The sequence below is a fragment of the Danio rerio genome, chromosome 19 (assembly GCF_052040795.2).
Source record: "Danio rerio strain M-AB ecotype USA chromosome 19, GRCz13ab, whole genome shotgun sequence".
Lineage (NCBI taxonomy): Eukaryota > Metazoa > Chordata > Actinopteri > Cypriniformes > Danionidae > Danio > Danio rerio.
The window spans coordinates 6,783,079-6,808,741 of record NC_141039.2 but is presented as its reverse complement, the minus strand read 5'-3'; the positions used below and the strand labels follow the sequence as shown (position 1 = coordinate 6,808,741).

At 36.7% G+C, this 25,663-nt stretch overlaps 1 protein-coding gene across 6 annotated transcripts in view; it reads left to right on the top strand.

Moving 5' to 3' along the window:
* Nucleotides 1-25,663, top strand: part of si:ch211-264f5.8 — a 198,348-nt gene that overhangs the window by 143,553 nt on the left and 29,132 nt on the right. For 4 of the 6 annotated variants that reach the window (XM_087295325.1, XM_087295323.1, XM_087295324.1 and 1 more), the window contains exons 12-17: nucleotides 2,499-2,603; nucleotides 7,023-7,130; nucleotides 10,863-11,066; nucleotides 18,562-18,675; nucleotides 21,421-21,530; nucleotides 21,657-21,830. In XM_087295325.1, the coding sequence (XP_087151451.1) occupies nucleotides 2,499-2,603; nucleotides 7,023-7,130; nucleotides 10,863-11,066; nucleotides 18,562-18,675; nucleotides 21,421-21,530; nucleotides 21,657-21,830 (815 nt within the window). Of the gene's footprint in view, nucleotides 1-2,138; nucleotides 2,207-2,498; nucleotides 2,604-7,022; nucleotides 7,131-10,862; nucleotides 11,067-18,561; nucleotides 18,676-21,420; nucleotides 21,531-21,656; nucleotides 21,831-25,663 lie in introns of all 6 variants that reach the window. The other 2 variants (XM_087295327.1, XM_087295326.1) reach the window with 1 other exon arrangement.

Sequence of the window (25,663 nt, the reverse complement as noted above, 5' to 3'; positions counted from 1 at the left end):
AACGGCCACTTGGGGTCGATAAACAAGATGCTGAGAGTTTATGACAGTTGCTTTTCAATTTAGCCTGCAATAAATTTAAAACTCAGCCACTGCATTATTGTGGATTGAGTATCGCTGCGCATCATTTAACACCATCAGGAAGCATTTAGCACAGTTCAACACTGTGAAACTATGCATTAAACAGCGATAACGGCAGGAAATGAACCAAGAGTATACATTTGCATTTAGTTTAATATATAAAATACGTATTTATTGCAAGAAAAATGTAGAAAGCCGCTTTAATAATTTATTATGTTAAACATTTGTGAGCTCAAAATAAAAGACTATTATACTTTTACCATGATTTACAAAAGACAGCAACTCACATGTTATTTAACATAGTAATGATTTATATATACCTATCAAAGTGTCTTGTCAGGCATATTTTGAACAATAATCATTTGATGACACCTTTAATTAAAATAAAATAATAATTAGCCCCAAAATAGTAATTTATTAAGTCTTTTTAAATCTTTATACTTTGGTTTTACACACTTTATCAAGTTTTTTTTAATATAATTTCAAGAATGAAATAAAAAAATTAAAAAAAATAATTTTAGCATGATTGCTTAGTCTTTTTATATTCATTTCACAAAACAGGTTAGAATAATTATTTCATTTTAATAAAATAAATAAATAAAGAAAGAAATATTATTATTATTATTATTATTATTATTCTTTATTTTATTAAAATGACATGATTATTTTAATAAATTAAATATATTAATATTGTTGTTAATATTATTAATATATTATTATTATTATTATTATTATTATTATTGATAATATTATGAATTAATAATATTAATTTATTTTATTAAAATGACATTATTTAAATAAAATAAATAAATTATTGTTATTGTTTTAATTATTAATAATATAATTTATGTTATTAAATGACATGATTATTTTAATACATTAAATATATTAATATTGTTGTTGTTGTTGTTGTTGTTGTTGTTGTTATTATTATTATTATTAGTAGTAGTAGTAGTAGTAGTATATTATTATTATTATTATTATTATTATTTATTTTATTAAAATGACAATTTATTTTAATAAAATAAATAAATATGTAATTATTATTGTTATTGTTTTATTATTATTATTATTAATTTATGTTGTTAAAATGACATGATTATTTTTATAAAATAAATATATAAATAAATACATGTGTTTTTGTTGTCGTTGTTTTTATTATTATTATTTATTATTATTATTATTATTGTTATTATTTTATTAAAATGACATAATTAGTTAAAAAATATATAATAATAATAATAATTATTATTATTATTATCATATTTATATATATATATATATATATATATATATATATATATATATATATATATATATATATATATATATATATATATATATATATATATATATATATATATATATATATATATATATATATATATTAAGAAAGACAATTATTCCCCCCATTATTTCACCTATATTTTGACATGCTTTGTTCACTATTTTTAAAAAACATTAAAACAGACACGTAATTGCATCTAAAATGCATTTCTATGTATATGAAGTCTCGTTTATAAATTTAACATCATGCAGACACGTCACATCATGCAGGTATATATTACATACAGTACCTATATAGTTTAAATCAAGAAGCAGTTTTACTTATGCAAAGTCTGCAACCCCAAAAAGTCTTCGAATTTATACACACACAGCTTAATGTCAATTTTCAAATAGATGTTTTTTATTATTATAATCACAAGTAACTGAAGTGCTTAATGAGCCGCCCTTGTCAGAGAGCCCAGGACAACATTGCTGTTCATCCCCTTCATCAATAGCCCTGATGGTGACCAACACAGAATGACTTTTACGTCCTCTATAATGATTACACTCAGCCACAATAACTTTACATCTGACATTTAGTTTCAGAGCAATTACAACAGTGCCCTTAACACCAGATGTGCGTTGTTTATTGCAACCTGTCTGACGGTCTGCATCTATTTGATCACGTTAATGCCGCTATTATAAACTGTGTGATCCTAGCGAGTGTGTGTTTGTGTTGTCTAGACGCAGAAGTGCAATGTTTCATTCATTGTGTCCCTCCATCTGTTTTGCAGTTTCTCCATTACTCCATCATTTCACCACTCCATTTGGCGCCATCACCTCCTCTCGCCCGCCACTCTCGGTTTGTCTCCATAACTCCAAGTGTTTACCTCACTTGCCAATAATAATGAGAAACGCTCATTATTTTCCCAATTGCATTTGCTAGAGCGGAAATGACACTTCACCTTAACTTTCTTAATCATTCCAAAGTTTATTCCCACTTGTCCTCTGGCTGTCTCTCTCTCTTTTCCTCTGCCCGCTCTATAATTTCCACCATCATATTGTAGGTCAAAATTAATGCTATTTGTCATTCTTGTTTGTTACCCTTGGTTTAAATTCCCCTTCTCTCTCTCTCTCTCTCTCTTTCATTTTAGGTAGAGTATGATGGCCTAACAGGCCGTGTGGAGTTTAACAGCAAAGGCCAGAGAACCAATTACACACTGCGTATTCTTGAGAAGTTCAAGGGGGGTCACAAAGAGGTAACATACACACACTAGTTAATATTTGAGGTTTACAGGGACTCTCAATAGGCGCAATGTTTTTTCATATTGTGAAAACTACTAATTATATGTCCCTACTCCTAAAGCCAACCCTCACAAGAAACCTGTATGTGTTATGTAAGCATTTTGAATTGCTAACACATCAGGCATGTTCTTGTAAACCACCAGGAAATCGAGAAGAGTCTGGCTGCAGAGTTGAACTTGCATCTTCAGGCTCGCACTCTCAGGCTTGCACGCTCCGGCACCCACGCTTCCTATGCAAGTGACGTCATTTACAATCGACACCTGCACCTGTCACATCACTTGAAATCAAGACAAATAAACCAAAAGCAAGATCCAGTTCGTTTGTGTTGCCAGTGACGACGTTGTCAAATAATTCTAAGTAGCCAGTGTAATGAAGGCCAGCTAGTAAGTGCTGTGCTGGTAAACCTCACTCCTCTGACCTCTAAAGGTGCTCTAGCGACAGATGCTAGAGGCTGTGGTCTTTAGCCTCCTTGTTAGGGCAACCGACTCCCATGCGGAATGACGCCGATTCGATACCAGCTCGGAGCGGGTTGGGTGGCACAGCACCGGCGGGGTTACATTGGTGCCGTGACCCGGATGGGAGTGAGGTTTAGGGGGGTGAGTGTAATGGAGACCAGCTAGTATGTGCTGTGCAGGTAAACCTCACTCCTCTGACCTCTAAAGGTGCTCTAGCGACAGATGCTAGAGGCCGTGGTCTTTAGCCTCCTTGTTTGAGCAACCGACTTCTATGCGGAAGGTCGCCGGTTCGATACCAGCTCGGAGCAGGTTGGGTGGCATAGCACTGGTGGGGTTACATTGGTGCCGTGACCCGGATGGGAGTGAGGTTTAGGGGGGTGAGTGTAATGGAGGCCCGCTAGTATGTGCTGTGCAGGTAAACCTCACTCCTCTGTACTCTAAAGGTGCTCTAGCGACAGACGCTAGAGGCCGTGGTCTTTAGCCTCCTTGTTTGAGCAACCGACTTCCATGCGGAAGGTCCCCGGTTCGATACCAGCTCGGAGCAGGTTGGGTGACATAGCACCGGGGGGGTTACATTGGTGCCATGACCCGGATGGGAGTGAGGTTTAGGTGGGTGAGTGTAATGGAGGCTCGGAGCGGGTTGGGTGGCGTAGGACCGGCGGGGTTACACCTACTTACATTGTACAACATGACAGACATTTCCATTAGTTGCAGTTATACAACTAACAGATACACATTATGGACTTACAGCAATGATTCTTGAACGACTTGGGGAACTATTCTTTATAACTATTCTTGATAAGTTAGCACGTCTGCGCAGGAGTGCATCCATATGAAAACACAGTTGCAGCGCAGCTTCTACAGTCTCTACATGATCCCAGCCCAGTTTTATAGGTCCTCACTTAACGGAAAGAAAGCGGCACAGATGATGTGTAACATTAGTGCAGAGCTGTTGTAAGGCAAGCATTCGTGGTTCGTTACGATCTGTTTAGGTAACTATAGCAACTGTAGTGCTCGTCACCGTATGATGCCAGAAACCACAGTGAAACGCTTAGAGAAAAAAAAGGCACTTGAGTAAGGGTGACAGACACGAAGTTTGTTGCAACGATCTTAATGAAATCCATTACCTTCGAGATTTTTCAGGGACACCCTTAAGTTAAATTACCGAAGGACTTTCATGCAAGCGGACACAGGTGATAAATGTAAATGACGTCACTTGCAGAGGATGCACGGTTGCCTGAGCATGCAAGTCCGAGCGTGCAAGCCTGATACACAAGTATTTATGTGTATAAAGAATCTGTTTTGTGAGAAGTGCTTCTCATATGAAATGTAATCGACCCGTGCAGCTTTACTTGACATTTCTTTGAGTGAGAATGACCACCATGACCACCATTGGTACCCTTTTGGCAGTGGAAAGTCATACCTTATAAATGGGGAAACGTACTGACCTGTACGTACCACTCAGTGGAAATGGGCCATTATGGACCTTCTGATGCTGGTGATTTGCCCAGAGATGGGATGCGGCTGGAAGGGCATCCGCTGTGTCAAAACCTGCTGGATAAGTTGGCGATTCATTCTGCTGTGGCGACCCCAGATTAATAAAGGGACTAAGCCGACAAGAAAATGAATGAATGAATGATTCTGGTGATGTTTTATAGAGTAATAAATGAGCAAATAAAAATGATTGTTTTGAACTTACCTAAGCCATATGCCTACAACAGTATGTAGATATCAGAAAACAACTCAACTCATTAAGCCAGTGCAGTTAATAACACCTTAGACTTTGTTTCATTATGTTAATGCACTTCTGACTGAAAAGGAATATTGAGTAGGGGGCAGGGATTTCTTTTGTGCATCATTCGCTCATAGCAAACTAATGGTAAGAGAGGTTTTTAATCTGCAGTTGCTATGAAACCCCTTAGATTGACATCAACAGAAGAACCGCGACTCAAAACATGGTGAGAATTTGATTGAAGATTACCAAACCTAACATTTTGGTAACTTGCACGGATTAATTATTCACCTTAGGTATAAAAATGTGAGCTAGCAAAATAAACACTGTAAATTTTGATTTAAAGCCGACTTTAATAGAGTAAAACAAGGTCACACCCATGTCCTTTTACAAAACACTGTCCTTGTAAGCCACCAAAACCAGTACACACGCACACACACTCTCATGAACACTTACTCCGGATTGTATCCAGAATCACGGCAGAGGTTGTGAGGTCTAATGAATGGGTGGTAGCTGGAGTAATCACCACTTCACTCCTCTCTTATTGATTATAGTATTGATCCCTCGCTTCATGCTCTTTTATCTTCCCTTCATCCCCTCGTCTTATTCGCTCAACTCGTTTATTCCTGCCTGTTTCCTCTCTCGAGATCAAACTTAAATATATATAAATACATATATATATATATATATATATATATATATATATATATATATGTATTTATATATTTAAGTTTGAGCTCGAGAGAGGAAACAGGCAGGAATAAACAAGTTTCTCTCTCTCTCTCTCTCTCTCTCTCTCTCTCTCTCTCTCTCTCTCTATATATATATATATATATATATATATATATATATAAATATATGTAAAAATCATAATTTCTGATTAATTAATCTATTTCATTTGTAAAAAGGAATACTTTTATGTTATAAGCTACTTCCTGTTTAGTCACTTCCTGTTAGTGTTCCTGGCTCTGTGTGAAAGCCATGTCAGACATGTGCTCTCTCGGGCAATCTAAAGCATCCACTTAAATTCGCCATAGAGGCAATGCCATAAGCATGTTTTGTACATTAGACATGTTGAAGAAATGATGTCAGTGATTATTTTGTTAAAAACACAATCTTTTATAAGTTTGCTTAATACTGTAATCCCTACTGCAAGGAGAACTGTAGTCTGTCATGGTATGGTCATTTTAAGTGCAATTTTAATAAGAAGAGTGACAGTAAACGATCAACCTTTCTTCGACTCTGTCTTCATCGGCTATGGTTTAACTTGGTGTTTAGTCAGTTACAACACGCTGCACGAAAACACTACAATAATTAAAAAGGTTCGGGTCAAATTAAAAGAGGGGCAATCTAGGGCTAACTCTTTTAGGTATGTTGATCCAATGTTTTTTTCAGTGTGGTTATAACTGCTTTGTCTTAGTATTTAAAGGAATAGTTGACCAAAAGTTGAAAATTTACTCACGATTTACTCGCCCTTTACTTTAAGTTTCTTTTTTTTGTTGAATGCAAAAGAAGATGTTTTTATAAAGCTGAAACCCAGTAACCATTGACTTTCATAGTAGAAAAAACAGACACTATGGAAGTCAGTGGTCACAGGTTTCCCGCTTTCATCAAAACATCTTCTTTTGCGTTCAACAGAAGAAAGAAGCTCATTTCCCTGCTGAAAAATCCAGCTTAAACCAGCCTAGGCTGGTTGGCTAGTTTTAGCTGGTCGACCAGCCTGGTTTTAGAGGGGTTTTGGCCAATTCCAGGCTGGTTTCCAGCCATTTCCAGCCTGGTCTTAGCTGGTCAGGCTGGGAGATGACCAGCTAAAACCAGCTTGATCAGCCTAGCCAAGCTGGGAGTCCAGCCAAAACCAGCTATATCCAGCTTAAACCAGGCTGGTCAAGCTGGTTTTAGCTGGATTTGGCTGGTCATTTTCCAGTCTGACCAGCTAAGACCATGCTGGAAATGGCTGGAAACCAGCCTGGAAGTGGCCAAAACCCCTCTAAAACCAGGCTGGTCAACCAGCTAAAACCAGCCAACCAGCCTAGGCTGGTTTAAGCTGGATTTTTCAGCAGAGTTAGATTTGGAACAATGAAAGAGTATATAAATGATGACAGATTTTTCAGTTTTGGTTGAACTATGTCTTTAAACTAAAGCACTGAAGCATCAAATCTCATGTTGTTTTTATTTCACATGTGCAGATTGGTGTCTGGTACTCCAATAACACGTTGGCGATGAACTCCACATCATTAGACATCAACACGTCTGAGACGTTAGCCAACAAGACGCTCACCGTCACCACAATACTAGTAAGTTCTTCCCACACAAGCAACTTTATGGATGCTTTAAATCAGGGGTCTCAAACTCGCGGCCCGCGGGCCATTTGCGGCCCTCAGTGCAATATTTTGTGGCCCGCGCCAACCGCTGTACACTGACAGAATCAGCGGAGCGGGGAGCGCTCTCTCTCCCCGCTCCGCTGATTCTATCCGTACACAGCGGTCACTGGCATTCCCCGCCCGCTGTGTTGTCGCGCGCGTTCTCATCAGCTGTGTTGTCGCGCGCGTACTCAAGAGCGGTGTTATCGCGTGCCTACTGAAGGGCGGGACTGAGGGTGTGTCGCGTCGCGGGGGCACTTTTGATCATTTTGGAAGGGCACTTTCTATGCAAGACTAAAAAGGGCATGTGCTCTGCACAGGTTGAGCCCTATGTGTGCACGTGCCTGCCCTGCATCTTATATATATCATAGGTAGATACAGACTGGTACAGACTGATGTGACTGGAGTGGGGTGGGGGTGTTTTATTTATACATATATACGCCTTTTTTTAGGTGAGGGAATGGAAGTTTTGAGTGAGTTCCCACACTTTTTTCCCTTGGACTTCAATAAGTCAAAGTACAGGTCTAGACTTAATGATGATCATCTTCAAGCCATACTGAGGGTCTCAACTGCTTCCGCTCTGAAGCCAAATGTGGTTCAGATTTGTGAGAAGAAGCGCTGTCAAGTCTCTGGCAGTAAGGAGTAGGCAAAAGATGCCATGTTCAGAAGAACTGTTCATAATCTTCACTCAATGTTCTATTAATGTTCAGGACACTTCATGTTCAGAAGAAATAATTAAAACTGTTAATAATGACATTTGAGGACTTTTTTTGTGAAATCCCTTATGCGGCCCAGCCTCACCCAGACTTTGCCTCCTGCGGCCCCCAGGTAAATTGAGTTTGAGACCCCTGCTTTAAATCCATTTAGATCATAGGACTCGAACTCGATTCCTGGAGGGCTGCAGCTCTGCACAGTTTTGCTCCAACCCTGTAATCAAACACAGCCGATCCAACTAATCAAGGCGTCCAAGATTACTAGAGACTGTTAAGCATGTGTGAGTTGGAGGTGGTTGGATTTAAACTGTGTAGAGTTGCAGCCCTCGAGGAATTTAGTTTGAGACCACTGATTTAAATGATCTCCGGTATGGGATTATGGTGGGGCTAAGCTGGAGTCTCTCTCTGATCCCCTGGGCTCTTCAATGGTTGGGGAAATTGAACCAAAACAAACAATTAGCCTACAATTGGCTTAAGATTGCCATTGAAAATTCGGGAAAAGAATCAACCAGCAAACCTGGCAATTAAACAAACAAACAAACAAAACAGGATCTCTCGTATTGCCGGGAGCACATTAAACTTAGCTTAGCTTAGCTTCAACTGATGATAGTAATATAATAGATGTTTCTGGAGCATCTAAGCAGTGTGTTAGAATGATTTCTGATGAATAAAGAGTCACTCAAGTTGCATTTTAAAATGTAAAAATATATTCACGTAGAAAAAAAGGTATTTTATACTAAAATTGTATTTCACAGCATTACCATTTTTATTGTATTTTGGATTAAATAAGCACAGTCTTGGTGCACAGAGGAAAATTGTATTACTTATCATATAATAACATTGTTTAGTAATGAAAATCTCAGAACAAATTCAGACTCGACTCATTTATGTTATTACAAAGTAGGCATACCAATTCAAGCAGACCAATTTGCCCTTGTTGAATGCATTAATAGTCGACATCAAAGTGAAATTTATTTTTAATCTACTTTAAGCACTTTCCTGGTGCCACTGTGAGAATTTTACCAGCACATATGTTTTTCAGCCTGAAGTTATTACATGATAAAACCAAGCTGATGTTAACACTGTTTTCAAGCATCGGTTTTCTCTACAATCTCTCGGTCTGTTTCCATTCTGGTGAAGAACGCCATCCATTTCGCACCATCCAATCAATTCCAGATGGAAAATATGACAACTGCACTGCGTTTATGTCTCAGCGAATGTCCTATATCACTTTAAAATAATGTCTCTTTATGAATGCAGAGTGTATAATGTCTATAGTGCCTTCATTGATTGACTCTATATCCACTGCATCGTTATTCATTCCCCTGCCGAACAATGTCACTTTCAAGTGACAAGCATATTAAAGCAATTCCTCAGAACATAAGAAATGTACCTGAGGAAGTCTGTACAGGTATTTCTGTTTTTAAACCCTTTTACTGTTGTCAGGATACTTCCAATGAAGCAGGAGGCATGATTTGCAACAAAATAAAAGATGCCTTTACATTTTTTTTTTGAAGGAAGAAACAAAACAAACGCTAAGCCATATAAAAGTGAATAAAACCATTTGGTAAATAAAACGAAAATGGAGTTTTTGGCATACAGATGTTAAGAGATTCAAAAAACAGCTCCTAACTAAACAAATCCTGGCTCTTAAAGGGTTAGTTCACCCAAAACTGTACATTCTGACATCATTTGCCCACTCGCCGCTTGTTTTAAACCAGTTTGAGTTTGTTTTCTTGTGTTGAACACAAAAGAAGATATTTTGAAAAATGCTGAAAACCTGTAACTGATGGCTGCGTTTAAAATCGCATACTTCTATACTATCAATAGCCCGTTTCACTCAATGATACCAGTAAATATCCGGAAAATTTCCGGAATGACTTTACCAATGTATTAAAAAAAGCGCTGTTTACACAGGCATGGACGGATGAATTAAAAAAAATCGCATCATACAGTTATTGAATTTGTCATCAACTAATAATATTGTGAACAACAAACCTAAAGCTAAGCTAATAAATGAAAATTGTAGCATAAACAATGCAATAACTACTAGAGGAAAAAGTAAAGACATTAATAATGGATAGATGATTACAAAAACATGCGTTATCTGGGTCCTATTATGCAAAAATCACTTTCATAAGGGGTTTAAACACAGTTTTGTGCAACGGTCTGTGAATATAACCAGCTTTAAATGGTAAAAATGTATTAAGTTATATTTATTTATAATCACACATCGTAAAAACAGTCAACAGAAACACTTTGATTGACATTCTCCCCTTGTCATTAGAGAGGGAAAGCCCCGCCCATTGGTGATAATCTCTCCCTCATTAACATAAACAGCCCTGAGTGAGAAGCAGCCGTCTGGCATTAGAGTTTTGAATCTGCCACTATGCTGACACACAGGCATTTGTAGCCCCGCCCTCATTTGAATTTAAAGCGGCAGTCACCAAAATGGCCCAATTTGGATCAAATCATAAAACGGTCAGTTTCATAGAGTTATAAAACATTATTTGTCGGGTACTTTGAGCTAAAACTTCACTTACACACTGTAGAGACATCAGAGACTTATTTTACATCTTGTAAAAAGGGGCATAATAGGATCCCTTTTAAACAAATAAACATTTAAAGCCTTTATATTGAATTATCTAGTATTAATTATCTAATTTGCATCATGTGCTTTGCTACATAAAAAAAATAGGTTTGCTATCCAGACGAGACGTCGTTCTGTAGGAGATATAATGCATTCAAACCCAGGAAAAGAACTTTCACATGTCAAGGCCAAGGGAGCACAGTTTCACTGGGTTTTTACTGCCGTTTCATGGCTTAACACCAATCAAAATGCCACTTCCACTGTATGGCTATTGACTTTCATTTGAGTTTATGGCGCTTCGCTGTATGGAAATGGAGAGTGGAATATTAGAGCATTAAATGTTACCTTCATCCGCTTTTATAGGAGAATCCATACGTGATGCGCAAGGAGAACTACCAGGACTTTCAGGGTAGCGATCAGTACGAGGGCTTCTGTGTGGATATGCTGCGAGAGCTGGCAGACATACTCAAGTTTTCCTTCCGAATCAAGCTGGTGGATGACGGTCTTTATGGAGCTCCAGAACCTAATGGGTCATGGACTGGCATGGTGGGGGAACTCATCAACAGGGTATGCATGTCTGCACACACACACACACTGCCAAAATTAGGCTCTGTGGGCACATTATGTAAAAACAGAGACGCTTTCCTGTCACACTGACCTCAATGAAACACTTGGGGTTTTTACAGAATGGCTCTGGTAGATTTTTATGTGTCTTTTATGTCTGTTTAAATCATCAGGAAATCACACTTGGCATATCTCATCTTTATGGAATCAGGGGGGTCTTAAAAAGTCTTAAAATGTCTTAAATTTCAAAAACAACATTTCAGGCCTGAAATACAGTGCTGTAGGTCTTAAATCATTATAAACAGGTCTTAATTTTCCTATGTTCAAGTAAAGCTACCCAATTAGGCTGACATCTCAAAAAAAATGTTTTGTAATATTTAAGTTCTTTATTGCAAAGAGATTCAATCACAACAGCTGTTAGACATTTTTACAGCAGATTCTCCAAGTTTAATTCCATAATTAGGGAGAGAAATTAAAGCAACACATCCATTTATATGATCTTTCAATAATACTTAAGCTATTTACAAAAGAAATCCAGGCAATTTGAAAAAAATCTTTTGTGTTTTGCCCTGTGTAAGTCTTAAAATAGTCTCAAAAGGGTTGTAAAAGTCTTAAAATGTATTAAATTTCAAAAACAACAATTTAGGCCTTAAAAAGTCTTAAATACACTGAAATACAGTGCTGTAGGTCTTAAATCATTTTAAACAGGTCTTAATATTCTTGTGTCCAAGTAAAGCTACCCAATCAGGCTGACACCCAATCACCAATAATCCATCTTAAAACCTTTTTATTTAAAATTTAAGTTCTTTATTACAAAGAGGTACAATCACAACAGCTGTTAGACATTTTTGCAGCAAATTCTCCGAATTAAATTCCCTAATCAGGAAAAGAAAACAAAAGCAACTCGTCTCTTTACATGATCTTCCATTAATACAAAAACTATTTACAGAACTGAGCCATCCGAAAAAAAATCCTTTGTGTTTAGCCCTGTGTAAGTCTTAAAAGGGTCGTAAAAAGTTTTAAAATGTCTTTAATTTCAAAAACATAATTTAAGGCCTTAAATACATTGAAATACAGTGCGGTGGATTTTAAATCATTATAAACAGGTCTTAATTTTCCTGTGTCTAAGTAAAGCTACTCAATCTGGCTGACATCCAATCACCAATAATCCATCTCAAAACCTTATTATTTAATATTTAAATTCTTTTTTGCAAAAGAGACAATCCCAACAGCTGTTAGACATTTTACAGCAAATTCTCCAAGTTAAATTCCCTAATCATGGAGAGAAACTAAAGCAAAACATCCTTTTATTTATTTATTTATAATTTTTAAACAGGATAAATTAAAAGATAATCGGGCCTGACTCAGCATGAATGCTGCTTTTCTGCAGGTTCCTGCTCTGCAGAACATAAAAACAGACAGACATCTCATCCATCAACACAGTACAAACAATCACCAACTTATAAAACATTTTCCCTTTCCCTTTCCATGATCTTTCATTAATACAAATAACTATTTACAGAAGTAACCGCACCATTCAAAAAAATCTTAAAATGTTTTAAATTTCAAAAACAACATTTTAGGCCTTAAAAAGTCTTAAATACACTGAAATACAGTGTTGTAGGTCTTAAATCATTATAAACAGGTCTTAATATTCCTGTGTCCAAGTAAAGCTACTCAATCAGGCTGACACCCAATCACCAATAATCCATCTCAAAACCTTTTTATTTAAAATTTAAGTTCTTAATTGCAAAAAAAAAAAGACAATCCAAACAGCTTTTAGACATTTTTACAGCAAATTCTGTAAAGGGGAAAGAAAACTATAAAGCAACACATCTGTTTACATGATCTTCCATTAATACAAAAACTATTTACAAAAGAATCCGGGCCATTCGAAAAAAAATCATTTGTGTTTAGCCCTGCGTAAGTCTTAAAATACTCTTAAAAAGGTTGTAACAGTCATACATTTCAAAAACAGCATTTTAGACCTTAAAAAGTCTTAAATACACTGAAATACAGTGCTGTAGGTCTTAAATCATTATAAACAGGTCTTAATATTCCTATGTCCAAGTAAAGCTACGCAATCAGGCTGACACCCAATCACCAATAATCCATCTCAAAACATCTGTGTTAATCAAAACATCTGTGAAAATCAGTGCGTGCCCAAACGAAAACTTCCATTTTTATGCAAAACCCCCGACACTCCTACCTAAACAGCCCTGGACTCCCCCACCTTCCTGATTTTATTCAAACTAGGCCAATTAAAGGCTTATAGGTTAATTAGGCAAGCAATGATAATTGGGAAAGTTATTGTATAACGATGGTTTGTTCTGTGGACTATCAAAAAATATTGCTTAAGGGGGCTAATAATATTGACCTTAACATGATTAAAAAAAAAACAAAACAGAAACTGCTTTTAATCTTGCCGAAATAAAACAAATAAGACGTTCTCCAGAAGAAAAAATATTATTGGAAATACTATGAAAAATTCCTTGCTCTCTTAAACATCATTTGAGAAACATTTGAATGAGAAAAAGCACATTACAGGAGGACCAAGCAGGATTTCCTCACTGCTTCTTTAGCAGCCGATTTTGTCCAATTACAGATATTAACGCTATTCACGCTAATGCTAAAAATAATGGCGACGGCAATACGAGCGCTAATGCCATTCTATTAACCTCAGTGTAGGCAGGTCTCACCAAAGCCCTTTTGAAATACGCCAACACATACTAATCAGTTCCTCCGGTGTCTAATTATTCTGCGCCACTATACCATTACAGCTGCTAAACCAGCGTACGCTTGACACATGTTGGCGTGTTGTGTTTGTAAAGTGTGCACACTTACCGCCTATGTTTCTCTCCGCGGACTCGCACTTCAGCTCTTCCTTCGCACCAGCATTTGATGACACCCTTTGAAGCAGTTTACAAAGCTCGCGCTCGGTAATCAATTAGGCTGTAATTAAGGAGATTGAGAGATACCTGGGGTACACTTGGGTTTTTAAGCAGAATAAACGGCTATTGATCAGCCCTAGTGTTGGGGAAACTACTTTGTTTGACAAGCTGCAAAGCTTCCCCTGAATTAAAATAGCTGGTTTCTAATAAAATGTAAATGCATTTGTAAATGCTATTTGAGGGTAATATTAAATTTATTTAATGCATTTTTTTTAATAAAAAAAACCTAAATCTGGCTTAAAATAAAAGAGGATTTTTGTCTTTGAACAGAATGATTTGCATTAAATACCTCTAATTAAACAGTAAAACACTAAAGTTTATATGAATTTAAATTAAAATCAAATTATTAAATGATTTTGCTGTTTTTCTCCCAAGGCCTGACGGTTTAAGGAACTATTCCAGGGCCCCAAAAGGAGACTTTCTGACCTTAGAAAAGCATAAAAGTGACTCAAAACAAAACTCAAGCCTCGTTAGTGAATTCTTATTCATAGCAAAACTTACACTACCTGACAAATAGTCTTGTCGTCCATCCTAGTTGTAAGAGCATCAAGTAATAACTTGACTTCTAGTTGATCATTTGGAAAAGTGGCAGAAGATTTATCTGTTGAACTGCATCCCAATCATCACAAATACTGCAGAAGACCTATTGGAACCCACATGGACCCAAGATTCTCACAGAAATAAGTCAAGTTTGGTGAAGGAAAAATCATGGTTTGGGGTTACATTTAGCATGGGGGCGTGCGAGAGATCTGCAGAGTGGATGGCAACATCAACAGCATGAGGTATCAAAGTTCCTGAAAGCAAAGAAGGTCCAGGTGCTTCAGGATTGGCCAGCCCAGTCATCAGACATGAACATTATTGAGCATGTCTGAAGTAAGATGGAGGAGGCAATTCAAAGGATCTTGATGAACTCTGGGACTCCTGCAAGAACTCTTTATTTGTCATTCCAGATGACTTTATTAATACGTCTTTCCTTCTTTCTTTTGTTACGCACCGTCTAGGGATGGTACACAACATGAAAAACAAAACAATGAAAATGAAGTCAAAGATTTATTGGGGTTTGAGTTGGGAGCTGACAAGGCCAAAATAACAAACAACAATTCATTTATGTTAAATCTCTAACTTACCTGATCAAAAAGAAAAGAAAAGAAAGTACAATTCACTACCCTAACTACCTAACACAAAAACAGAGGTCAAAAGGTTTTACAAAGAAAATGGTGTCAAACTCCTTACCATCCCTATATATATATATATATATATATATATATATATATATGTTTGTGTGTGTTTGTGTGTGTATATACACTATTTACAAACTATTTACAAAACATGCAACCATATTTAAAGAACAAAAATAATTTCAGCAGGCAACAAAGGTCAAACAAGTCAGTGGAACAAAGTATCATAAACAAAGATTGATTCAGAGATGAGACTCTGATTGGTTTATTCTCAAAACAGACATATTACTCATTAAGAAAATAAACTCAACCCTTTTAGACCATGTGCCACGGCGCAAAGCAGACTTTTCTGTCCTTATACTAGCAAAAGTGGATTCTGACACGCCCTGAATGCGTTTGCGCCCTGCGCTTTGCACTTTGCGCATGGACCGTCAAAATAGAGCCCTATAGGTTTCTACACTCACAATCCCATCAATGAGACTAGCATCACCAAAACCACTAGAAAAAATGCAACCACAACAGAGACTCCTGAATTTTTCAGTGTTTCAGTTTTTCAGTGAATTTTTCTTAGTCTGCCTGGCAGTAAAACTCCATGTGAACAGTTTTTTTTTTAAAAAACGGTTGCATTTTGTCTTGCTAAACACTTCGCTTTTGAAACCGCTGAGCAATCTCTTGCACCCCTGCAAAACACTGTTCAATTAGTGGCATCCCTACTGTTAGTTAGTTAATGATTTAGGTCCCCACCACAGTCGACCCCCTCCTCCCTGAGAAAGAAAATAAAAAATAATACCACACTGTTGTTGTTTTTGTTCATTATTGTTCCTTTTCTTCCTCAGGAACTTTCACTCTCAGGTTTTTTTATTCTCCCCCTTCATTTTTCATTCCATATCCCTCGTTTCCTTCATCTCTCAAGGGCACAATATTCCTGTGTCGTCGCTGGAAGCTTTCTCTTTACCATCTCTCTGTTCTTAACCATTCCTCATCACCCCTTCCTCCACAAGTATCCGTTTCTTCCTTCAAGGACCGCCACTTTATTCCTCCCCGCCTCTCTCTTTCCGTTTTCGTCAGGCTGCACTCCACTCTTTAGCCCTGTTTTTCCATCTCCCTGCTTCCCCATAATAAATAAATCTCTTTTCTTTTACCCAAGGACTCTCATATCGAATTCTCCCATCAAGACAAGCTTTTTCCAGTGCACTTACATCCCTTTATTATCCGCCAATTCATCCATCCAGCTGTCCAGCCTTGACTTTCTCGTTTTTCTCCATTCTTTGCTCATTTTTGTTGTGCTACAGTAAATGTCTTGTTGTTTTTTTAATCTTTATCAGTGAACCTCAGATAATGCCGAACGCTTTCTCTTTCGAGTTCTCAAAACCAAGGTCAGTGTTTAGCATTTAAAGACGCAACATGAAACCAAATTGCAGACCTGGTTCTAGTCAAGCATTTTACCACAGGCACAGCGGTATGCTAATTAGCGCTTAGTATCATCGCTAAATTATCACCACAATAGAGGGGGATGTATTTAGTTTCTGTCTGCAAAAAAACTACTCACTAAGTTGAAGCAAAGAAAGTTGATTAAAGAGCATTTTTATGATAATTTTTTATTGTGTGTTTTGTTTTTAAACATGTCCAGCAGTGACTGGATTTAAAGAGGAAGTACATACAGTTAAAGTCAAAATTATTAGCCCTTTTTTTTGTTGTTGATTTGTTGATTATTTTCTAAATGATGTTTAGATGTGGTGATGTGACAGAGCAAGAAATTGTTCACAGTATTTCCTAAAAAATTTTTTTCTACTGGAGAAAGTTTTTTTTGTTTTATCTTGGCTAGAATAAAAGTAGTTTTTAATTTCTTTAAAAATATTAATTAGTCAATAATTGACTAATTAATTAATATGTCAATATTATTAGCCCCGTCAAGCAGTATTTTTTTCGACTGTCTACAGAACAAACCATTATCAGTGTTGGGGGTAAGGCATTACAAGTAACGCAAGTTACGTAATAATATTACTTTAATAATATAACGGTTAAAGAAACAAATTACTTTTAAAAAATAAATAATATTTAAGTTACTCTTTTGAAAGTTTAAAGCAAGTTTTATTTTAAATAATTAGCTTTTTTTTTTTTAAATTAAATTCATCTTCATATCTTCATTTCTGTAGCGCTTTTACAATGTATATTATGTTCAGTGGTTTTAAACATTTTCGTTAACTGAAATAAATCTAGAACTAACTGAAACTGTATTGTGTACATACAAAACTAATTTAAACAAACTAAAACCATAGCAAAAATGTCCTTCGTTTTCGTCCTTGTAAATATATTAAATATATAAGCTTTTTAGAAGTAAATTTACTTCACGCTGCCAGCTTTTTGCAAGGTGTTTGACCCGTACGACTGTAGTCCTCCTACAGTCAGACCTTGCTGTTGCTCCCATGACAAAAACCATAATTGGACATGACAGCCACATGGTTACAACATTAAATACGACCCAAGCATACACTTAAAAGTATTAATTGTGCCCAATAATGGGGCTTATTACTTTGTTAATGATCCCGATTGTGAATCAAGCAAATTGGTTGAACCAGTTCACCAAATCAAACTGAATCATTTGAAATGATTCTTGTCTCCAGTAAACACTTATCCACAAGCAACTTTTTAACATGCATAATACCCCATTCTGACCCGAAATAAACCATTTTCCTGAGTTATTCAGTTACTAGAACAGTGCACAGAGATTGGATTTGAGAACCGGTGAACCGATAATACTGTGCATGCGTACTTTGGACTGCTATCTTGTGGGCTATTGTATTTGAATTTGAGGATGGGTAGATGGTAGTGGTAGATGATAGCGATGATGTCCTCTGAATACATTTTTCAAAAAGGTTTTATTTTACAATATTTATTCTTATGATTTTGAATCATTCACCTAACAAATATCATTATAAAAAAACACTTAAGCTTAGACTGAAACTAATTAAAGCTAAACAAAATTTAAACAATTTCAAACCCCAAAAAAGTCTAGTAAATCTGCATCTAAATTTCTTTTAACTAACTCAAATAGAAACTAACTCAAATTTAACTAACTCAAACAAAAATTCGATAAAAACGAAAACGAAATAAAATCTAAAGCTAAAGCTAATGAAAAATCCCCAAAATATTTTGACCTTGTTTTGTAGCTGTTGTGCACATCTGAGGCAATTTATGTGCTATTGCAGTTTATCTTAATAAACCCACTGTTATCAGACAATGGGTGATAAATAACTCTGCAGTACTGTAGTGGCTACAGAAAATGTTGTATCAGCCTCCAAAATGACTGACTTCACTAAATCTATCTGGTATTGCTAATTGTCTCTCTTTTGTCTTTGTTTGTTGCAGAAAGCAGATCTGGCAGTGGCTGGATTTACGATCACATCAGAGAGGGAGAAAGTCATCGATTTCTCTAAACCCTTTATGAACCTTGGCATCAGTATCCTGTACCGCGTCCACATAGTAAGATATATTTGTAACATTGGTATGCACAGATACAGTTGAAGTCAGAATTATTAGCCCCCCTGAATTATTAGCCCTCTATTTATTTTTCCGCAGAGAAGATTTTTTCCACACATTTCTTAACATAATAGTTTTAAAAACTCATTTCTAATAACTGATTTATTTGATCTTTGCCATGATGATAGTAAATAATATTTGACTAGATATTTTTCAAGACACTTCTTTACAGCCTAAAGTGACATTTAAAGGCTTAATTGGGTTAATTAGGTTAACTAGGCAGGTTAGGGTAATTAGGCAAGTTATTGTATAACGATGGTTTGTTCTGTAGACTTTCGAAAAAATATAGCTTAAAGGGGCTAATCATATTGACCTTAAAATGGTGTTTAAAAATGTAAAAACTGCTTTTATTCTAGCCGAAATAAAACAAATAAGACTTTCTCCAGAAGACAAAATATTATCAGACATACTGTGAAAATTTCCTTGCTCTGTTAAACATCATTTGGGAAATATTAAAAAAAGGAAAAAAAAATCAAAGGGGGGCTAATAATTCTGACTTCAACTGTATATACTGAACATAGATATTTCAAAAAGAGCACAATCTCATTTGCATTTAAAGCGGCAGTCATCAAAACGCCACAACTAGGATCAAAGCCTCCCTTTGTATATGTCATCAGTGTGGGAAAGCCCCGCCCATTAGTGATGATCTTTCCTTCATTAGCATAAAACATTAGTCTTGTTTTTAAATCTGCCACTTTGCTAAAACATGTGCATTTGTAGCTCTGCCCTCTTTTGAACAGAGCACAATCTCATTTGCATTTAAAGCGACAGTCACCAAAACAGCACAATTAAGATTAAAGCCTAACTTTGTACGTGTCATCAGAGGGAGAAAGCCCCGCCCATTAGTTATGATCTCTCCCTCATTGGCATAGAACGTTATTCTTGTATTTGAATCTGCCACTATGCTGACACAAGGCATTTGTAGCTCCGCCCGCTTTTTAAAAAGAGCACAATCTCATTTGAATTTAAAGCGACAGTCACCAAAACGACACAATTAGGATTAAAGCCTCCCTTTGTACGTGTCATCAGAGAGGGAAAGCCCGCCCATTAGTGACAATCTCTCCCTCGTAAGCATAGAACGTCAATCTTGTTTTTGAATCTGTCACTATGTTGACACATATGCATTTGTAGCTCCGCCCTCTTTTAAAAAGAGCACAATCTCATTTGAATTTAAAGCAACAGTCACCAAAATGACACAATTAGGATTAAAGCCTCCCTTTGTACGTGTCATCAGAGAGGGAAAGCCCGCCCATTAGTGATAGTCATTAGGGTAGAATGTTAGTCTTGTTTTTGAATCTGCCACTATGCTGACACATAGGCATTTGTAACTCCACCCTATTTTAAAATGAACACAATCTCATTTGAATTTAAAGCGACAGTCACCAAAATGACACAATTAGGATTAAAGCCTCCCTTTGTACGTGTCATCATAGAGGAAAAGCCCCGCCCATTAGTGACGATCTCTCCCTCATTAGCATAGAACGTCAATCTTGTTTTTGAATCTGTCACTATGTTGACACATATGCATTTGTAGCTCCGCCCTCTTTTAAAAAGAGCACAATCTCATTTGAATTTAAAGCAACAGTCACCAAAATGACACAATTAGGATTAAAGCCTCCCTTTGTACGTGTCATCAGAGAGGGAAAGCCCGCCCATTAGTGATAGTCATTAGGGTAGAATGTTAGTCTTGTTTTTGAATCTGCCACTATGCTGACACATAGGCATTTGTAACTCCACCCTATTTTAAAATGAACACAATCTCATTTGAATTTAAAGCGACAGTCACCAAAACGACACAATTAGGAATAAAGCCTCACTTTGTACGTCTCACCAGAGAGGGAAAGCCCGCCCATTAGTGATAGTCATTAGCGTAGAATGTTAGTCTTGTTTTTGAATCTGCCACTATGCTGACACATAGGCATTTGTAACTCCACCCTATTTTAAAAAGAACACAATCTAACTTGAACTTAAAGCGACAGTCACCAAAATGACACAATTAGGATTAAAGCCTCCCCTTGTACGTGTCATCATAGAGGGAAAGCCCCAGCCATTAGTGACAATCTCTCTCTCGTTAGCATAGAACGTTAATCTTGTTTTTGAATCTGTCACTATGCTGACACATATGCATTTGTAGCTCCGCCCTCTTTTAAAAAGAGCACAATCTCATTTAAATTCAGAGAGTCAGCAAAACGACACAATACAGGTCAAAGCCTAAAAGGGTCAGTTTGAAAGAGTTATAAAGCATTATTTGTGGTGTTTTTTGAGCCGAAATTACACACACAAACTCTAGGAACATCAGAGACTTATTTTACATCTTACAAAAAGGTGGCATTATAGGTCCCCTTTAAAACATATTCACCTTACACACAGATCTTGCATTCCTATAGTAAAATCAAACATGGTTGCACGTGTAAAAAGCTTCAGCTCCTTGAAAAGCATCATTTGATCCGATGAATATATTGCAAGGATAAAAGCACCTGCCTTATACATAATGCATAGATGCGCGAACAATTGCGTACACTGTTTTGTCAGCATCAGAAGCTAAACTTTTACCGAACCCCTTCATTTAAAAAACACCACAATAACAAACACGAAATTGTATGAGCAAAAGCTTTCATCTGTTCTGAGATCCTCTGCTCTGTAGGACTGGTAAAAGCGTTGTTTGAATTGTTGATGTGCTTTCTATAGGGCAGAAAGCCAGGTTATTTCTCCTTCTTGGATCCCTTTTCGCCGGCTGTCTGGCTCTTTATGCTTTTAGCCTATCTGGCTGTTAGCTGTGTGCTTTTCCTCGCCGCCAGGTACCACGCTGACTCCCAACGCACACACATCTATTTTCAATATCATAATATTCACAATCCAGCGTTCCTCTTGAGATAACAGTACTCTGTTTTTTATTTGTTTGTGTGTTTGGCGTCTGCTATCAGGCTGAGTCCTTATGAGTGGTACAACCCATTCCCGTGTTGGCGGGAGCGCAGGGACCTGCTGGAGAATCAGTACACGCTGGGGAATAGCCTGTGGTTCCCGATTGGTGGCTTCATGCAGCAGGGCTCAGAGATCATGCCACGGGCTCTGTCCACACGCTGCGTCAGTGGCGTCTGGTAAGTGTGACGATCTTTCACACCTTTTATGAGGTGCTTATCTGCGAGTGTTAAAGACAGGCCTTCACAACAAGTGCAATATCAGTATCTGCACCAGCTGCTTCTGCAAACCTGACCTGCAAACAGCCTGGGGGACAGTATTGTTGATAATAACAAAGTGTTAAGGAGACTTTTTGGTTGTTGTAATAAAGTATTGTAATTTTACTAAAGTGATAATAATAATAATAATAATTCCTTACATTTATATAGCACTTTTCTGGGCACTCAAAGCGCTTTACACATAGGGGGAATCTCCTCATTCACCACCTATGTGCAGCATCCACCTGGATAACGGGATGGCGGCCATATTGCGCCAGACTTCACACCACACACCAGCTGATTGATGGAAAGGAGACAGAGTGATGAAGCCAATTATGATATGGGAATGGTTAGGAGGCCATGATGGACAGAGGCCAGTGGCCAAATTTGGTCAGGATGCCGGGGTTATACCCCTACTCTTTTTCGAAGGACATCCTGGGATTATTAATGACCACGGAGAGTCGGGTCCTCGCTTTGACGTCTCATCCGAAAGACCCCATCAATATAAAGTACTTATTGATTTAAAAAAAATTCAAACATTTTCAGGAAAAATGCCTTAAAATATTTAATAGAGCAAAAAAGTTTTAATAAATTCTAAAATAGTAAATAATATCAATAATAATAAAAAATAAAAATATAAAAATATTTTTATTAATATTGCATTTCTATTGATGTGTTGATGTGTGTGTATGTGTGTATATATATATATATATATATATATATATATATATATATATATATATATATATATATATGTATATATATATGTGTGTGTGTGTGTGTGTGTGTGTGTGTGTGTGTTTGTATATGTGTGTGTGTGTGTGTGTGTGTGTGTGTGTGTGTTTGTATATATATATATATATATATATATATATATATATATATATTAATACATCAATAGAAATGCAATATTAATAAAAATATATTTATATATTTAAATATAAAATTCATTTTTTTAAGTATGTATGTATATAGAAAGAAAGGAAAAGAAAGGAAATAAAGTGTTTGTTTTTCAGCTTTAAATGCCTTCTAAATTCCAAAAATATTTTACAAATGAAGCATATATTTATTTGTTTGTGTATTTATTTATTTAAAAAAAAACTATGTATTATATGAAACGCAATTTGGAACATTAAAAGTATATTAATAGGATGAAAAAATAACTGTAAATAAGAGCAACTTAAAAATATGAAATGAAATCTATAATATTACAATACTCCTAAGATAACACAGAGGGAGTTCAAATTAGACGAATCTCTAGTTCAGTGGTTCTCAAACTTTTTTCATCAAGTACCACCTTAGAAAAAAATTGTCTCTCCAAGTACCACCAAAATGAGCAGTATTGAAATACAATAGCGTAGTAGGCCCAGTAATACAGCTACACCTCTGCACAGTTAAAAAAACGTGGCAGATAACCTCAGAAATATAGGCTATATGTCATATATGGCATATTATAACATCATTTTTGCATGTGTGTAGCATGTACATGACATATTTCATTTCTCCACATACCACTAGAAGGAAGCCTGTTACCACTGGTGGTACACGTACCACAGTTTGAGAACCACTGCTCTAGTAGTTAAGATTGGATTTTAGCAGCTTTCAACTCTGTATTGTTTCTCTTTACTTTTTATAGTGTTAACACAATACTTGAACACTTGACATTTTTTAAATTGTCTCTTTTTTCCTTTGCAATAAATACACACAAGTTTTAAAATAATGATAAGCAAAGTAAATTACAGGAGGGGAAATAAGTATTGAACACAACACCATTTTTCTCAGAAAACATTTTTTTAAAGGTGCTATTTCTAAAGGACTGTTGACTTGGAAACAACCAAAGAAATCCATACAGTATATGAAAAGAGAACAATTCTAGTTAGTTTGCATAAAAGTTATGCAGAATAAAATGAAATGACACAGGAAAAAGTATTGAACACATGAAGAAAGGAAGGATGTAGAGAGGCAGGAAAAGCTCAGACAGCAGCTGAAATCTCTCAGTAGTTCCTCTGCCCTTCCTCATTGTAAATGAATATCAGCTGCTTCAGTCCAACATCTACATTAGCAGGATGATGAAGATGAAAACAGGTTGGACATTTTAGGTTGGACCTATTCTCTGTGCAAATCTTCCGCAGAGCAGATTTTCACACATGGGGATGCATGATTTCAATTCAACATGCGTCGAAAATCTGTTCTGTCCAAAGAGACCATTAACAGGACCATTAACAGTCTCTTCACATTTATTGCAAGTGTAAAGTGTGTTGATGATGTTCGGGCATGTTTGTTTTGTGTACAGACGCACAGCATCAGTGTATTTTCAGATTAGTCTCTCACCTCATCTCACGAAGCTTCTTTCTGTCTTCCTTTATTGTGCAGTGTTTGTTATCAAGTCAAGCCGTCTTCGCTTCCATCTTTTCAATTTGTGTCCTGCGTCTTGCTGTTAGGGTCATTTGAGTCAGACACTTTCAGGAAGAGCAACAGTGGAATTGAAATGATTTGATCTGAGCATGCGGCGGAAGCTGAGCGTTTAATCATCTGCGGTGTGAATAAGCACAATAGATGCAACTTTAATCCCACACAGGGGTGACCCAGAAAAGCGCTCGTCTATCTGCTCGCTGTCTCCGGGATGCTCTGGGGGACGCATGTCTGCAATTGGTCTACTTTAATTTTTGATAAAGAGCTTTTACTAAATGACATGCAACTAATCTGTGTGTTTGTGCGTTTTTTTGGAGGGCGGCCTCTTGAGAAAAGTTTTCAGCTCTCTTGAAAGCTCTTTCGCTGAAGGCTTCTGAAGACTTCCTTCATCTGGACGTGATTCACATGCTTGTGTTTGAAGGGCTCTCAAACGTCCTACTGAAAATCCTTAGTCAACGTTAATCAGCATTTGGAGCAAAGCTAATAAGCACCTTCGTTCAAAAGTTTGGCATTGGGAAGATTCCGTTATTAGGTTTTAAAAGCAGATGATAGGTTTGTTAGTATCACTACTTGACTCAAGTGTTCATAAGATATGAAAACCTTCATAGGTTATAAGGAGAATTCTGTAAAAATATCTGCGGATTTATGCGGAATAATTTTGGGAGTATCGTAACTAAAAACTTATATGAAATTAATAATATATGAAATTAAAAATAATGTTAAAAAAATTATGTTTACAATGCAAATACACTCATTTGTTAAACAGACAAAAAATATTACTTAACAAACTATTCATTCATTCATTCATTTTCTTGTCGGCTTAGTCCCTTTATTAATCCGGGGTCGCCACAGCGGAATGAACCGCCAACTTATTCAGCAAGTTTTTATGCAGCGGATGCCCTTCCAGCCGCAACCCACCTCTGGGAAACATCCACACACACACTCATACACTACGCACAATTTAGCTTCCCCAATTCACCTGTACCACATGTCTTTGGACTGTGGGGGAAACCGGAGCACCCGGAGGAAACCCACGCGAAGGCAGGGAGAACATGCAAACTCCACGCCAACGCCAACTGAGCCGAGGTTCGAACCAGCGACCCAGCGACCTTCTTGCTGTGAGGCAACAGCAGTACCTACTGCGCCACTGCCTCGCCCTTAACAAAGTATATTGCACTTAATGTTACTATTATTATATCATGATATTAGTGAAATTAATTTAAAAACTGAACAAATTTAAATTTACACACATTTACACAAGTAAAACACAGACTCAATGATGAGCTAAAAATCTTGTCTTGGAATCGCAGATTCCGTGTGGGCGTAGTTAAGTTATAAAGGTC